The 15,837-nt window shown below is 40.8% G+C and overlaps 2 protein-coding genes across 5 annotated transcripts in view; one reads left to right on the top strand and one right to left on the bottom strand.

The window, feature by feature from the left end:
- The window catches only part of Kntc1 (kinetochore associated 1), a 72,836-nt gene extending 66,547 nt beyond the window's left edge, over positions 1-6,289 (bottom strand). The window contains exons 1-3 of the mRNA XM_021163556.1: positions 6,191-6,289; positions 2,119-2,293; positions 347-467 (exon numbers count right to left, since the gene is read on the bottom strand). Of these exons, the coding sequence (XP_021019215.1) occupies positions 347-467; positions 2,119-2,247 (250 nt within the window). The 5' untranslated portion in view covers positions 2,248-2,293; positions 6,191-6,289. The remainder of the gene's footprint in view (positions 1-346; positions 468-2,118; positions 2,294-6,190) is intronic.
- A 235-nt stretch (positions 6,290-6,524) lies between these two features.
- Rsrc2 (arginine and serine rich coiled-coil 2) overlaps positions 6,525-15,837 on the top strand; it is a 22,041-nt gene continuing 12,728 nt past the window's right edge. Inside the window, exons 1-5 of one of the 4 annotated variants that reach the window (XM_029477652.1) lie at positions 6,525-6,739; positions 10,698-10,854; positions 12,444-12,487; positions 13,272-13,349; positions 15,082-15,294. In XM_029477652.1, the coding sequence (XP_029333512.1) occupies positions 13,342-13,349; positions 15,082-15,294 (221 nt within the window). In that variant the 5' untranslated portion in view covers positions 6,525-6,739; positions 10,698-10,854; positions 12,444-12,487; positions 13,272-13,341. Of the gene's footprint in view, positions 6,740-10,697; positions 10,855-12,443; positions 12,488-13,271; positions 13,350-15,081; positions 15,295-15,837 lie in introns of those variants that run through there. The other 3 variants (XM_029477650.1, XM_021162318.2, XM_029477651.1) reach the window with 3 other exon arrangements.

Below are 15,837 nucleotides of genomic sequence, written 5' to 3'. Positions count from 1 at the left end.
ATTTCTGAGTTCGAGGCCAGCCTGGTCTACAAAGTGAGTGCCAGGACAGCCAGGGCTACACAGAGAAACCCTGTCTCAAAAAACCAAAAAAAAAAAAAAAAAAGAAAACAGGGCCCATAGAAATCAGAATCAGAGCCGGGCATGGTGGTGCACGCCTTTAAGCCCAGCACTCAGGAGGCAGAGGCAGGCAGATTTCTGAGTTCGAGGCCAGCCTGGTCTACAGAGTGAGTTCCAGGACAGCCAGGGCTACACATGGAAACCCTGTCTTGAAAAAACAAAAACAAAAAAAAGAAAGAAATCAGTCTCAACCCTCACTGACTCTCGGGTATTTCACTGTCAGACTTACCAAAGATAAGAAACAACTGGAGTGATCTGCATATACTGTCAAGCAATATCACTGACTGGTCTGCAACGATTATAAATCCATGGCTTAAGCTGAATGCTTGGATCTTCGGACTCAGTGAGGTCTGTGGGAGCGGAAAGTATGACCAACAGTAAAATGACTTCAGATAAGCGTCATGATCCTCAATAGTACTGTCATGAGGCCAGGTGTGGCGGCATGCCACCTGTGTGCTTTCAGATCCCGGACAAGGAACTAAGGTGTATATTTTACATACCAAATACATGATGAACTATCCTGCGATGCACATGATTAAAATCAGATGAATCATTGAAAAGGATATAAATGATTATACAACCTATTCTGTCTCTCAAAATGGAGAACTGCCTACACTCCCTTAGCAACCAAATTCTTCCTCTTGAACCTCATAAAAGGAAGCCCCAAACAAGAGAGGCCATAAGTAACCTTCCTTCCTTCCTTCCTTTCTTTTTTTTTTTTTGGTTTCTTCCAGTCAGGGTTTCTCTGTATAGCCCTGGCTGTCCTGGAGCTCACTCTGTAGACCAGGCTGGCCTCAAACTCAGAAATCTGCCTGCCTCTGCCTCCCAAGTGCTGGGATTAAAGGCGTACACCAGCACTGTCTCGCTTGAGTAACCTTTCTTGCAGTACACTCTAGTCTTTTTTATCACTTTGCTTTGAATAAACTCTCCTTGCTACTTCTGTAAACCTGGGTAAGTCACTATTTTCAAATTTTGGGAAATAGGCGGAGAACTCGGAAACACAGGACTCTTAACGACCAGCCACAAGAGCATGTCACTCTGTAAAGGGACAGCCTGGGCCAGGGAGGGAGTTGAAGTAATATTTTACTACTAAATCCTGGTGGTGTGTTTGCTACCCACCTCCAGGGTGTATGTTCCTGAATGAAAGACCCACACACAGCCTTTATATTTTGATATGCCTTAAACAGTGCAATAGCTGGGTCACTTCCTGACCTCCATACGGTTAATCCACCTCTCCTCTGAGCCACACTCTCCTGGCTCCTCCAAGTGGCATCCACTCTCCTCTACCTCTCCTGGCAGGATGCTATCTCTCTCCTCTCCTCCCTCTCAGTCCCAAGCCCAGGAAATTCCAAAGACCCCATCTGTCTGTTCTTTCCAGTTATTGGCTGGTGGCATTTTTATTCACCAATCACAACTATCTGAGGGGAGAGGGGATGACTGGGTCCCTCCTTTGTGCCAGTTCTCTCATGCAAACAATTCTGGGAGACCCAAATTAACATTGGAATACCAGCAGTATTAGGCAACCCACCACAGGAGAGAGCCCTAATGTTCAACTCTACTGGGAATGTCTTATGTCCCAAACAGACAGCAGGTAATTCTTTTTTTCTTCCTTAGTTTATTTTTGGGTTTTTTTGTGACAAAGTTCCAAGGAGGTAATTCTTTATATCAACTTATATACTATCCCCTTGGGGTGGTGTTTTTGTTTTAGCTTTCAGATAGTGGCTGGTCAACGTGGCCTTAATTGGCCTAGACTCATTACATTATTCAGACTGGCTTTGGACTCTTAACTCCCAGTCATCCACCTGCCTCACCCTCTAGATACTGGATTACAGACACAACCCACCGGGTCCAATTCAGTTTACATCCAATGCTAGCCATCAAGGCATCAGGAAGGGTTCATCTTTGGAAACACTGCTCCTAAGAAGACACAGGTGAATGGGGACGCCGATCTCCTACAGTCTGGGACTGAACCTGGACTGTAAGTCAGTATGAAACCATCACCTTCTCAGAGGAGATCTTCCCAAGCAAGTCGGCCTGGTACAATGCAGTCACATTTTCTTTTCTTGAGCCAACACTCAGGCATCCACTTCCAGTGTCATCGTTTGTTAGCAGCTCAATATTGTTCCACATGTTTCTGAGATTGTCTTTCAGAAGAAGGAAGGAACCACTATCTTTCCTGGAACAGACCAAATTGTTTTTGTGCATAGAACTTAGTTCTTTAGGAAATAAAGTCTACTCAAAGAAGAAAACCCAAAACTTAGTACTAATAAATTAAAAGACCTAACGTTGTCTTCAATGCTTTATCTGGGGTTGTCACACGTTTTGGCTCAGTGAAACAAACGGACAATTATTATGATTATCACCAGAGAATATTGAGTTTTCTTACACACAAGTCAGTCTGATCTTATTAACAGACCCTGGAGCTTGTACTACTGCCTGGCCTCAACATCTAGATTAGCCAAAGTTTTCATTTGAAATAAACCATTAATCAGAATAAATCCAGGTCCTAAAGTCAGACTGGGTTATCCCAGGATAAACACATATTTGGTAGTGGTATATGCCTTTAATCCCAGACTCGGGAGACAAAGGCAGAGACAAGTGGATCTCTGAGTTCAGGACAGCCAGGACTACACAGAGGATCCCTGTCTCAAAAAAAAAAAAACCTACAAAAAAATTTATAATAAATTAAAAGAACAAAGAGAATAACAAAAACTGAGTAAGAACTGAGAAGAGGAGGAGTTCTAAGAGAAGAACCATAATCTTTCAGAAGCCATGACCCTATTTCAAAGCTCATTAATATTGCAATACTATTCTCTAAGCAAATAGGCAAGTCAATAAATAAATAAGTTTGGGGTTTTTTTTTTTGGGGGGGGGGCTTGTAGCTCTGTTGGTAGAGTGCTTGCCCAGCATGCACAAAACCTTGGTTCAATCCCCAGCACTGCATAAACCAGTTGTGATTGTACACAGAAGGATCTGAAGTCCAATGTCATTTTTGGGTTGGAGACCAGGCTGGACTCTCTGAGACTACCTCAAATGAGACTTTGGCATAATGGCGCACACTTTTAATCCCAGTATGTAGGAGGCAGAGACAGGTGGATCTCTGTGAATTTGAGGCCAGCTTGGTCTATCTAGCAAATTCCAAAACAGACAGGATTACAAAGAGAAACTTTGTCTCAAAACAAACAAACAAGGGGTACATTAGGTTTCTGTTTGTTCTGTGCTGCTGGGTTGGGACCCAAGGTTTTGTGCATGGCAGATAAAGCGCTCGATCCCGGCTCCACCCTGTCATGAGTTGGTTTCTACCTTCATCAAAAACTACACCTGAAACACAGAAGAGATTTTTTTTTTTTAAACAATCTCATTAACAAATATAACTCATATCCTCTGTGAAGAGAGTCGGACTAAAATACGAAGGTGACTCTGGATAACTTAACATCTGAGGAAAAGGGAGGAGACACAGATGGCTCAGTGGTTAAAAGTGCTTGCTGCTCTACGGTAGGACCGAACTTCAGTTCCCAGCACCCAAGTACGCATAACTCCAATTCCAGGGGACCTGATGACCTCTTCTGACTCCACAGGTACAGGCACCTAAATACACACAGACGCAAATAAAAGTAAAATCTTCCTTTTAAAACCAGTTTGCGAGAGGAGCTGAGGACACAGCTCAGTGGAAGTAAGACCTCACCACACCAGAGAGCTTGGGTTTGAGTTTTACCAACAAAATAAAGATGGAGGCAGGATGATCCGAAGGTTAAAGGCTGGCCTTACTACATAATGAGTTCTAAACCAGCCATCGATAGAAGAGAACCTTTTTAAAAGGAGATGCTGCACGTGAAGGTGCTTGTCTTTAATCCCAGCGAGTGGGGTGGGGAGGCAGGTGGGTCTCTATGAGTTTAAGGCCAAGCTGCTGTATATAGTGTACAATAGCCAAAGCTGCATAGTGGAGAAATTCTGTCTCAAAACACAGCAAACAAAGTGAAGAGGAATGTACTTGTCTAGCACGCATGTTCATCTCTAAGACATTATAAACACTGCACAGTATCGCAAGCCTATGATCCCAACACTCAGGAGACGGAGACAGGAGACCTACAAGTTCAAGAACACTACAGTGTACGAAAGAACAGTTTTTGGCTTTTGGCTCTTTAAACATTGAGCCTTGATCAGAGAACTTGGTCCTGGCTCGTTATTTCTCTCGAGACCTTCCCATCCATCCCGAACTTTCCTTTCAGGAACCCAGGCTACTGGTGGCTACAATTTTCTAATTTCTTTTTTTTTTATGTGCATTGATGTTTTGCCTGCATGCATGTCTGTGTGAGGGCATCAGATCCCCTGGAACTGGAGTCACAGACAGTTGTGAGCCACCCCGTGGATGCTGGGAATTGAACCCTCGTCCACTGAAAGACAGTGCTCTTAACCGCTGAGCTATCTTTCCAGCCCCAATTTTAATCTTTAAAGTAGTAATATAGGGCTGGCAAGATGGTTGCTATGGGGGTGAAGTTTGATGCCAAACCTGACTGGCAATATGAATTCCATTAAGAATCCACACGGTTGGCGGGTGTGGTGGTGCACACCTTTAAATCCCAGCACTCAGTAGGCAGAGGCTGGCAAATCTCTGTGAGTTTGAAGCCAGCCTGGTCTACAAAGTTAAGGCTACATAAAGAAACTCAAAACACAAAATTTAAAAATTAAAAAAAGAAGCAACAAAGTTGAAGAACGAACTGCATGAACGTTATCCTCTGACCTATGAATGTACACACACAATGAATGTAAAGAAAATATATGCATACATGTAGAAGCATAATGTAGACAGGCATCGTGGCAAACACCCATAATCTCAGCATGCCAAAGGCAAAGACAGAAGAATAATTTCAAATTGGGGGAACCTTGGTCTGGTCCAAGCTTGTATAGCAAGATCGTGTCCACACACACAGAGTGGGAGGGGAATATTGGAGTTAGCTAAAACTAAGGCTGTTTTGAAGGAGTTTTTGTGTGTGTGTGTAGCCTGGAACTCACTGTATGGACCAGGCTGACCACAAACTCAGAGATCCTTCTGCCTCTGCCACCCGAGTGCTGGGATTAAAGGTATGTGACATCTCTGCCTGGCTTTAAGGGTTGTTTGTTTGTTTGGTTTGTTTTGAGTAACTTTTTCTTTTGAGTCAGCCTCTCACTGTGTAACTAAAGGTCTTGATCCTAACTTGAACTTAGGATCGTCCTACCTCAGCTCCAGACTCCTGGGATTTCAGTCAAGAGCCATCACATCCTGCTTGTTCTGGGTTTTGATGGTTCCTGGGACTCTATTTGAATTGTCTGCTAATATGCTATCTGGAAGCAGATAACATTTGGGCTAGGAATGTAATGAATAAAGGAAAAGAGCTCCTGCTAAGAACATAACACGCCTTTAAATCCCAGCACTCAGGAGGCAGAGGCAGGTGGATCTCTGAGTTCTGAGCCAGACTGGCCTTTAACCTAGTACTCGGGAGGCAAAGACAGGATAAAGCTCTGTGAGTCTGGACTCAGACCACAGGCTAGACCAGCACTCTACCAACTGACTTAACATTCCCAGCCCTGAGGTTTACAGTCTTGAGGGAACAACAACGACAAAATGGTTGAACACTGCGTCAAGTATTTTTGGGTTTTTTGTTTTGTTTGTTTGTTTGTTTTTTCTTCGAGACAGGGTTTCTCTGTGTAGCCCTGGCTGTCCTCGAACTCAGAAATCCGCCCGCCTCTGCCTCCCGAGTGCTGGGCTGGGATTAAAGGCGTGCGCCACCACTGCCCGGCTTAAGACTACACTTTCTATCTCGTGAAAGAGAAAGCAAACAGGTGATAAGCACAGAGATTTTTGACATCACCGACTGCGGGAAGAAAACAGAGGAGCCAATACAAGGTCATGAATCAGATGAAACACAATCGATGAAGCTATAGCCACGAAAACTCAGACGGCCTGCCGTCTAGAATCCTAATTTTTTTCTCCCGCTATCATCTAGAGATCGATAAAACCCAGAGAATGAAGCGCCCTGTCGGTTCCACCTGACACGCCTCCCGCTCCCATCGAGCCGCAAGGTTGACGTCTCACCTGCAGCAGCTGGCGAAATTAAAAAGAGAATTCTCAAGTATCTCACACTTCTTCCGGACCGACACAACCGCCCCTATTCATTTTACCTTCCCTGCCACTGATTTGAATTGGCGGGAGAATACCGCGCTCAACCCCTTTTACGGAGGCCGGAGCAGGCCAAACTTGGCTCAAGCTTGAGCGCGGAAGCCGCCCCGCCCTAAACTAAATTGAATTCCTGATATGGAGCATCCATTCTGGGACTTATCCTTGGCCCCACCCACTTCATAGACTTCACGCCACGCCCTTCGAGAGACCAACCAATCACCGCCTCGAACCGAGTTGTTATAGAAACTCTTATCGCCACCCACTTTTTCTCCCATCAAGCTGCGCGCCTGGCCGGGCCTCATCCCCCTTTTTTTTTCTTTTTCTTTTTTTTTTTTTTTTTTGTGCCATCCGGGTCTCTCGCGCAAGGGATTCAGTCTGTGGCGAAGCTTCGAGGCGGCCAGTACTGTTGAGTGCGGGCAAACAGAGGCGCCGCCTTAGCGGCCGGGACTCAAAAAAATAATGGCGGTAGGTACTAAGTGGAGCTCGAAGGCCAGGCTGGGTTTTTGTTTGTTTGTTTTATTTAACACAGAGTGGGCGACCAGCTCATCGGGGCTGTTGTCCGTGCCTGTGTGTGGACAAGATGGCGCCGCGGCCGCTCGCTGCGCTCGCCATCATGGCTTCCTGCTGCAGGGAGGGGGAGGTAAGGCGGTCTGGCTGGGGGTGGGGAGCCGCAGGGAATGGCTTGGTTTTTCTTTCCCTCTCCAGAACTTTCCTCATCACTTCCCTGACCCAGTATTTCTCCAGAAGCCCACCGAACTGTGGGGTTTTAGCTCTTTGACCCAGACTGGTGTTAGGCGTTGCGTTTCCTAAGGCTTCTGAGTTCATGCTTGGCGCTTTATCGCATTTGACCGGAAAGGAAAAAAAGATCAGAAGTATCCTCTGGGACGCGTCGGGTCAAAAGGCAGGCTCCTTAAGGCGCAGTGTATGAGGACACAGTCTTTTTATTTGTTTATTTATTTATTTATTTTTGAGCGATCCCTCAGTGATAGGGCTACTTCTAGTTTTGCGAACCTTATTGGTTGAAACTGGGATTCTTTTAAAGAAGAAGAAAAAAAGAAGTCTTATCTAGTTCCAGTCCCTTATGTTTTAAAGCGATTTGTGTTTTTTTTTTGTTTTGTTTTGGGGTTTGTTTGTATTTTTTTTTTTTTGAGACATGGTTTCTCTGTAGCCCTCGCTGTCCTGAAACTCGCTCTGTAGACCATGCTGCCCCCGAACTCCGAAACCTTTGAGAACCGCAGCATTGTTTAAGACCCCATTCCTGAACCAAATGGAAGCCGTACCTAAGAGACCTGAACGGGAAACCTGCCCTGGATATATACTGTGTTCATTGCTAATGAATCATATTATTCCTGTGATAATTTGTTTCTGGTTTTCGAAAGAAAATATTCTTGTAAGCATTCTGTATTTCCTTTTACTGACAGGTTTTAACTTCATATTGCAAATAAGGCTTACTTTTCCTGATAGTTGGAATATTAGAATGGTACAGGTAGTTTTTCTGCATCTCACTCTCTTTCTAGATGAATGTAGAATGTGTTTTTTTGTTGTTGTTGTTGTTGTTGTTTTTTTGGCTTTTCAAAGAGTAGGCAAGCTTTTAAATTGTGGGATTAGTGTCTTGGGCCTCTTAGTATACTTCAAGAATGGTATTATTTACCTTGTGTTCCATTATTTTAAGTGAGATAAATTCAGTTATTGGATTTCTGCAGTGTCGTCCACTGTAAACGTAATCCTCCAGAGAGCTGGCCTAGTATTAAATCCTCTGCTTACCTTTCTTTCTGTGCTGTTGTCTAGGGTTTTCACGATTTAAATGTGGAAAACGGGTGGCTTATAGACCCAGTGATTGAACAGTGCAGTTTGCAGGCAGTGTTTCTATGGATTTCTACTAAACTGAAGTAAAGCTAATTGATATTTTGGCTCTCAGTCTCGGGGGATGGGGAGGACACATATTATTTCATGGGTTTAATGATGAGGTGGGTTTTATTCTGTAGTGTGTTTTGTATGTGAAATGACTGCTCATAACTTGTGTCACACAGTGGTTCCTCTTGTTACCAGGCTTCTGAGCTTGCTACAGAATAAGCTTTATTGGACTAAACCTCTTTTTCTGTAGTTTTCAGTTCTCATATTGGTTTTCAGAAAAAGGGTTCCTAGTGAGAGGCTGTAACAGGAGATTGAAAAGTTTGGGGGCAGCTTTGGACACATGGGCATCTGAACCTGAGATGAGGGGTGCCTGTGGTTTGTTTGAAGTGCTTTTTAAGCTGAGAAAATACCATAGGCCAATCTGAAATCGTCCTTAAGGATGCAGAGAACAAGAAGGGGGAAAATGTTCTTTGGAACACTGTCCTCTTTAATAATGTACTAGAGCAGCATGTATTATTACTCGGTTATAGTAAATCAGGGAGATTATAGTATTTTAAGAGAGTCAGCTATTGTTGGAAATCCTTTCTTTCTGTATCTTACTGTTCTCTATTGAGCTACAACTGGTAGCTTATCACATAATTTATGCATTTCCCCTCCAACCATAAGTTTGTCCTTTTAATTGTGTGTCCTTAACTGATGAGCCACCTTTCCTATCCCCAAATCTGTTTTATTTTGTGTGTTATTTTATTATTGGAGTCTGGCATCAGTTTTGATCCTTTTTGTGCTCCAGTAAAATAATACACTTCTTTATTTTGGTACTTATTTTCTGAACTAATCTTCCCAAGGGAAAAAGTTGGTCATGATTCTCACTGATGAAGACTAGTTATTCCCTCTGAAGTCCTAAATGAGAAGTTGGTAAACACTTGGTGGAAGGAGCAGCTGGTAAATACTTTTGGCTTTATGGGTGTTATTGTTTGCTTGCTTTACCAAGCTTTTTAAATATGAAAAATTACTCTTCAGCTGATCTCAACAACACACCTTTAATCCTAGCAGAAGCAGGCAGATACCTGAGTTTGAGGCCAGCCTGGTTTGTGTTGTCAATTCCAGGCCAGTCAGGGCTACATAAAGAGACCTTGTCTCAAGGGGCTGGGGGTGGGGGTCTGGAGAATTGTACAGTAGTGTAGTTTGCCAGATCCTGGCCTGAGTCATCTAGTCTCTGCTGAACAGATTTCTTTTCCTGTTAGGATCTCTGTCAGATACCTTATCCCTTCACTACCGACAATCACTGCTGTTTGTTTCCAGTACCTCTTATCAAAGTTCAACTAAATGTTGGGCTTGGTGGAATCTGTAGTTTCGATCCTCTGGAAGTAGAAGGGTCGGGAGTTTAAGGGTCTAGCCTGTCTTGACTGAGATGCCATTTCAAAATCAAATTCAACTGAAGAGAACTTTTAGATTTTCATGTATCCTTGAAGATGCTTTCTATTTTTTCCAGTCTAAATGAGTTTCTTTACTATTGCTTTTCTTTTCATTGTTTTAACATTTCATACATCAATACTGTTCTACATCATTTCCACCCCTCTTTAGTAGTACTATGGTAAAACATTTATTATTTGGTATTACAGTTCTCAGAAATAGGGTTGGGTAGTTGGGTTCCCCGCCCCCCACCCCCCCAAGACTGGTGATTTAATATGGAGTTTCACATATAGGCAGCAAGTGCTTCTACCACTGACCTACATCCTCAACCAGAAATAGCTTTAGTGATGGTTTACAATTGAAAGTCATTTCTTAGTCATTTCTTCATGGGTTTCTGTGCTGGTTGCTGTTGAGGGTACAGAAAATAGGTGGCTTTCTGTAAACTAGAAAATGACAAGAAATTGAACCTTAGGTAAATTGGGTCTCTGAAAATATTTGTGTCATTATGTCTTTTGTTTCAGTTTTGTAAGTGCTGGGGTTTAGCTCAGTGATAAGAGAAGTTGCCTGACAAGCATGAGACCCTGGGTATTTAATCTTTAGCACTGCAAAAAAATTTATATTGTAATATTGCCTATAAAATGCTTTAACGTGGAAACGGCTTGATGTTTCCATAGCCCAGAGCATAAATACGGAGAGGCAGAACATGTTTTGCTGTACCTCTGTGCCAAGGGATATTTTCATTAAAGAAGGTTAATTAGGTTCTCAGGTAAGGTAATTTTCTGCTTATTCTTCTATAATCTAGAAATACTCCCTATGCTGCTTTAATATCCTATAGTTTAAGTACCTTTCTACTTTTAACAGCTCATTTTAAATAGCTTTTTAATAATAATGAACAACAATTTGATTACTGGCAAGCATCTAAAGTTTTATAGTTTCTTTAAATATTTATTGGAAATACCTACGGTCAAGTCCTTTCCATCTGTTACTTTACTACACATCCATCCACTTGGAAATCGGCCATGTTTGGGTTTTGGTTTTTCTGGTAAAACTCAACTGTCTTAATTCCTTGCCCTTTTTAAAACTAGGAGATAACTGGAAATAAAATTATAAACTTGATGATTTTTTGGTTTTTTTTTTTTTCTTTTTTAACTTTTAGGCTATTGATACAGAACGAGATGGATTAGCCCTAGAAAAGACATCACCGGATAGAGAAAAGAAAAAAGAGCAGTCAGATATATCTATTTCTCCTAGAGCCTCAAAACATCATTATTCAAGGTCGAGGTCAAGGTCAAGAGAAAGAAAACGAAAATCAGGTGAGGAACTTATTTAATGGGATAAAATGTATAGATAGTGGTTTGTTCTACATTTATTGAACACACTTTAACTCTTTATGTGTTGTAGCACATGCATGGGGAGTTTTGTTTTTTTCTTCCATCACTTAAGCTAGAACCCAGCACTCTACAGTTAGTCCCTTACCATTTACTTAAACCCCAAGCCTTGTAATACAGTATATCTGAAGCAGGTTTGATACTTCCAAATGCTTGGTATTCATGTATCCTTTCAAAAAGATGAAACCAGCTAAGCATAGAATACACCTTTAATTCCAACACTTAGACACTGAGGCAAAGCATTATATAAGTACAAGGACAGCATGAATTACATTGTATTTCCAGGCCAGCCCAGGCCAACACTGTCTATAAACCAAAGGAGGGTAACTGTGTGGAAGGCTATTTAAAGAAAGCAGGGCTGGGTGTGACTTCAATTGGTAGAGTGCCTAGGTTACATAAGGACCTAATGTTGTAAAGTTAATAAGCAGAAGTGAGAAAGGAGTAATTTGTTTAAAGGCTGTAACTGGAGCTTAGTCATATGTTGATGTGTGTTTAAATTTATTGGGCATTATGATCATTTTTAAATTGAACATTTGCTAGCTTGATGCAACCTTGCAGGGCAATCAAAAGTTTTAAGAGTCTGACGCACGCCTTTAATCCCAGCACTTGGGAGGCAGAGGCAGGCAGATTTCTGAGTTCGTGGCCAGCCTGGTCTACAAAGGGAGTTCCAGGACAGCCAGGGCTACACAGAGAAACCCTGTCTTGGAAAAAAAAAGAAAAAGAAAAAGTTTAAGAGTCAACTCTAGGTTCCATAAAACCTTGCCTCAAAAAAAAAAAAAAAAGAAATATATAGAGAAAATGTCTAGCTAACATCCATTTGACTGTAGAACATGTCAAATGTAATCCAGCCTATTAATTTCAAAATTACCCTAATCCAGGCTAACCTCCTGTGTGCTGGGATTATATGCTCAGCCCAAACCTGGTTTGTTTATTTTGAGTTTTATGTGTACACATACATGTCCATATATGTGTGTGAATAAAATATATTTATTTAGTATGTGTGTGCAAGCAGGTATTTGAAGGTAATGAGATCTTAGTGTGGGTAAAGGCACACATATGTGTAAGCCTGACAGCCTACATTTAACCCTCAGAGCCCCATAAAAGTGAAAGGAGGGGAACTGACTCCCAAAGGTTTTCCTCTGACCTGCAGCTGTGGACACACACAAACAGTAATAAACTGGCCAGGCCTGGGGCGCAGGCATAAACCGGCCCCAGCCAGCCTGAGGAACATAGTAAGGCTCACTCTAGTTTAAAATGTTGAACACAGCCTTAAAAAAAAAAAAAACTTAGGTAACTAAAGACAAGCATCATAGGAAAGCACTGTGTTACCCCATCAGAAATGTAGGAGGTAGGTGTTTTTGCTTTGCCTTTTTTTTCTTTTGGTTTCAATTCAAACCTGGACCTTGTTATGAAAGTCCTGTACTCCAAACCTTTTCATTATTATGTTATTATGTCATTATGTATTGAAGATTTTGTGTGTCTTCATGTAATTGGGGTTTTGTGTGTATTCACAGATAATGATGGAAGGAAGCACAGGAGCCGGAGCAGAAGCAAAGAGGTAATTAACGCTTTGTAGTGAATAGGTGCTTTAATTCTTATAAAGTGTCTGGTAGAAATGTTTTTGTGACTATTTGCCATTGTCAAGGTAAGTACCAAAACTTGAAATTTAAAAGGCTAATTGGGTTTTTAAATAAGCATGATTTGGATTCATCATTTTTTTCAAGAAGATAGTTGTTTATATGGAAAGTACCTTCAAAAGCTATTAAATTTTACTATATTGTGAAAATATTCACAATAAAATATATGAAGAATAAACTGGATTTTTAGGCCTGTGATACAGAGCTTCCATTAATCTGAGGTCCCAGGTCTCCTTATTCTTGACAACTGCTCAAGATTTCTAACTAGCAGTCATCTTTAACCACACCCCATTTATCAGCTACTTTTTCTTTATTGAAAATACTGAGTTTTCTTTCTTTTCTTTACTGAATAGTTCAGTGCACCTAATACTATTGCAATAAAAACGTAAGGGACAGTTGGAGAGGTGACATTTACAGTAAAGCCTTAGGGAGATAAAGGCAGCAGCTGGACTGCAGAGGAGCTGACTTGCCTCACCCACCTAAGAAGATGAGAGCTGAGCTACCCCGGAGGAGAATTAGCAGTGAGAAAGGGAAAGAAAAAAGCCTCAGGGGCCGGGCGAGGGACTCCTAAAACAAATGTGGGCCGGGACTTCACCTCTTCCCCTAATGGAAGCTCTGTTAAGGTTTTAATTTAGGAGAGTTTTTGTGAAAATGACTATTTTGTTTAGCTCACATGATAACATTTCTATAATAAATCATACTCAGCGTGCTAATGCGCGAAGAGACTGAACTGAAGACGCTGCAGACTCAGATAGCAAAATAATAAGCCTACTTCATGATAAGGTAACTATTAGTCATTCAAACTCCTATTTCCCTTAAATAAATATATCTTAAATCAGTTAAGGGTTATAATGTTTTATAAAATTAATAGTAATGTTATGTTTGTGAACTGATTTAAAATAAACTCTTTAAAGTTTCTGGAAATTTTACTATTTAAAAAGCCTTTCTAGTCTACCACTATATAGCAAAGTTGAGAATGTTTTCTAAGGTCTTGTTAATAGAGAGCTGGCCATGAAACTAAGGTTTGGCTTGTGCCTCCAGGTCTCTTATTTTTCTGCAAAATAAGAAGTCACTGATCATTTTCAGATGTGTCATTGTGCATGTTCCAAAATGATTGACTCCAATTTGTTGGTTTATTTTTTTACTTTGTTTTTAAAGTTAATTAATCTCAAGTCAAAAGGAATGTACTATGGCCTGTTGTGAGAAGTGCCCATGTTGTGTTATGGTGAGGTGTGGCCTGGGTAGCACTCGGGCAAAGGATGGGATCCAGGCCCAAATGAATTACTATGAAGCTTTGTGTCTCAGCTCCTGTTTATATGAAGTAGGAGAAAACACTTTCGACATTTGAGTTTCTATTACATTTAAGTTTAATACCCTGAGTCATATGAAATTTTAAGTTTTGAATACAAGGTGGGCTTTCCAAGTTTGGGTTGGGAAATAAATATGACTTAAAACTTACAAATTTGACATTTGAGTGGCAAGAGTTGAGATTTGATCATCACTTAACTTCAAAGTGTATGTTTTATGACACAGGAATTGTTACCCCTGATTTACCTTTTTGGTTTTTAATTTAAAATGATAGTTATTTTCCACCTTGGGTTCATAAAATGTAGTAGAGCTCTAAGCCTATTGGAATTGATGCTAAGTGGTTGCTCCACTATTTATAGACATTGAAAGACAAGGTCTTTGGAGAGAATGTGGCTAGTTAAAGGGGGATATTGCTACTCTGCCTAATTTGAAATAGTAGGAAATATAAACCTTTTGTTAAAGTATGCTTTTCTGCTTTGTTTGATTGCATTTTGTAGTATAGTTCTTTGTTTTTACCTGTTATCTCTTGTCTTTTTGCTATTATTGGGAATTGAGCCTAAGACTTTGTGCATGCTAGTGAAATGCTCTGCTACTGAGCCACATTCCATAGTTCTTATTTTTTACTTGATTAGTGTTTTGTGGGGTTGGGGGTTTTTTTGTTTGTTTGGTGGGTTTTGGTTTTGTTTTTTTTTGTGGGTTTTTTTGTTTGTTTGGTTTGTTTTGTTTTTTTTTTTCCCTGTATATTTTTTCGAGACAGGGTTTTTCTGTGTAGCAGCCCTGGCTGTCCAGGAACTTGATTTGTAAACCAGGCTGGCCTCACAGATACCCACCTGCCTCTACATCCTGAGTGCTGGGATTAAAGATGTGAGCCACTGCTCCCAGCTGTGTTTTAGTTCTCTAAATTAATTTTAATTGTTTAAATTGGATTTAGAAGTGGGTTTGGTTTGGTTTTGTTTTAATTTTTTTTCTTAATGAGGATTCTTCTTTGAGCTATGTCTTTTCATTATCCATTATCTGTTTTTAAAATCCTAAAGTAACAAATTGCAATTTTGTATCCTAATAAGAAAGTTGTAATTACTATGCACCCTTTAGGTGCTCTGAAAGTAGATTGTATTTGCCGCCCATCCTAAGGTTACTAATGTTGCATCACAACATTTCTGCACTGATGCCCATACTAACTCTTTTTGTTGCACTATTTTCCTGAAAGAACCAACTTCTTGTTAAAACAGGGAAGAAGACATGAGTCCAAAGATAAGTCCTCTAAGAGACACAAGTCTGAGGAGCACAATGACAAAGAACATTCTTCTGACAAAGGAAGAGAGCGATTAAATTCATCTGAGAATGGTGAGGACAGACATAAACGCAAAGAAAGGAAGTCATCACGGGGCAGAAGTCACTCAAGGTCTAGATCGCGTGAGAGGTAACTAGTTTTGCTGCTATAGATTAATGCCTTCCAGTAGCTTTAACTTAGTTTATACCTAGCCTAGAGTTATATACATGAGTCTTAAATTGGATATTAATTACTTCTTACTATCTTGATGTAGTTCTTTTTCAGCTGATGGCTAAAGGCTTTTAGATTGTTAGGGTATGGTAGACAGATCCAAAACCGTGGGGATCAGTCCTCAGTACTGAAAGAATAATGCTTTGGGGCTTTTTCATAAATCTAAAAGTAGCTTCCAAGAAGCTGAGAGATGGTTTACATGTTTAATTAGTGGCTAAATCACATTTAACCTCTTCAGTTATCTTGAAAAGTTACATTGTTAAACTTTATTAAGCCAAGAACTATTCTTTTATAGGATTGATATAGAAGTTGTTCCCTCTTTAACATCTGATTTATATTTTGATGTTTTGGGGAGGTGAGGGTGAAGATGGGGTTTCTCCATATAACTTCCATTCCTTGGTGATAGACCAACCAGGCTGGCCTCAAACTCAGATTCACATGCCTTCACCTTTTTTTTTTTTT

The sequence above is a fragment of the Mus caroli genome, chromosome 5 (assembly GCF_900094665.2).
Source record: "Mus caroli chromosome 5, CAROLI_EIJ_v1.1, whole genome shotgun sequence".
Lineage (NCBI taxonomy): Eukaryota > Metazoa > Chordata > Mammalia > Rodentia > Muridae > Mus > Mus caroli.
Note: the sequence above shows the minus strand (reverse complement) of the source record. Positions and strands in the feature narration are given on the sequence as shown.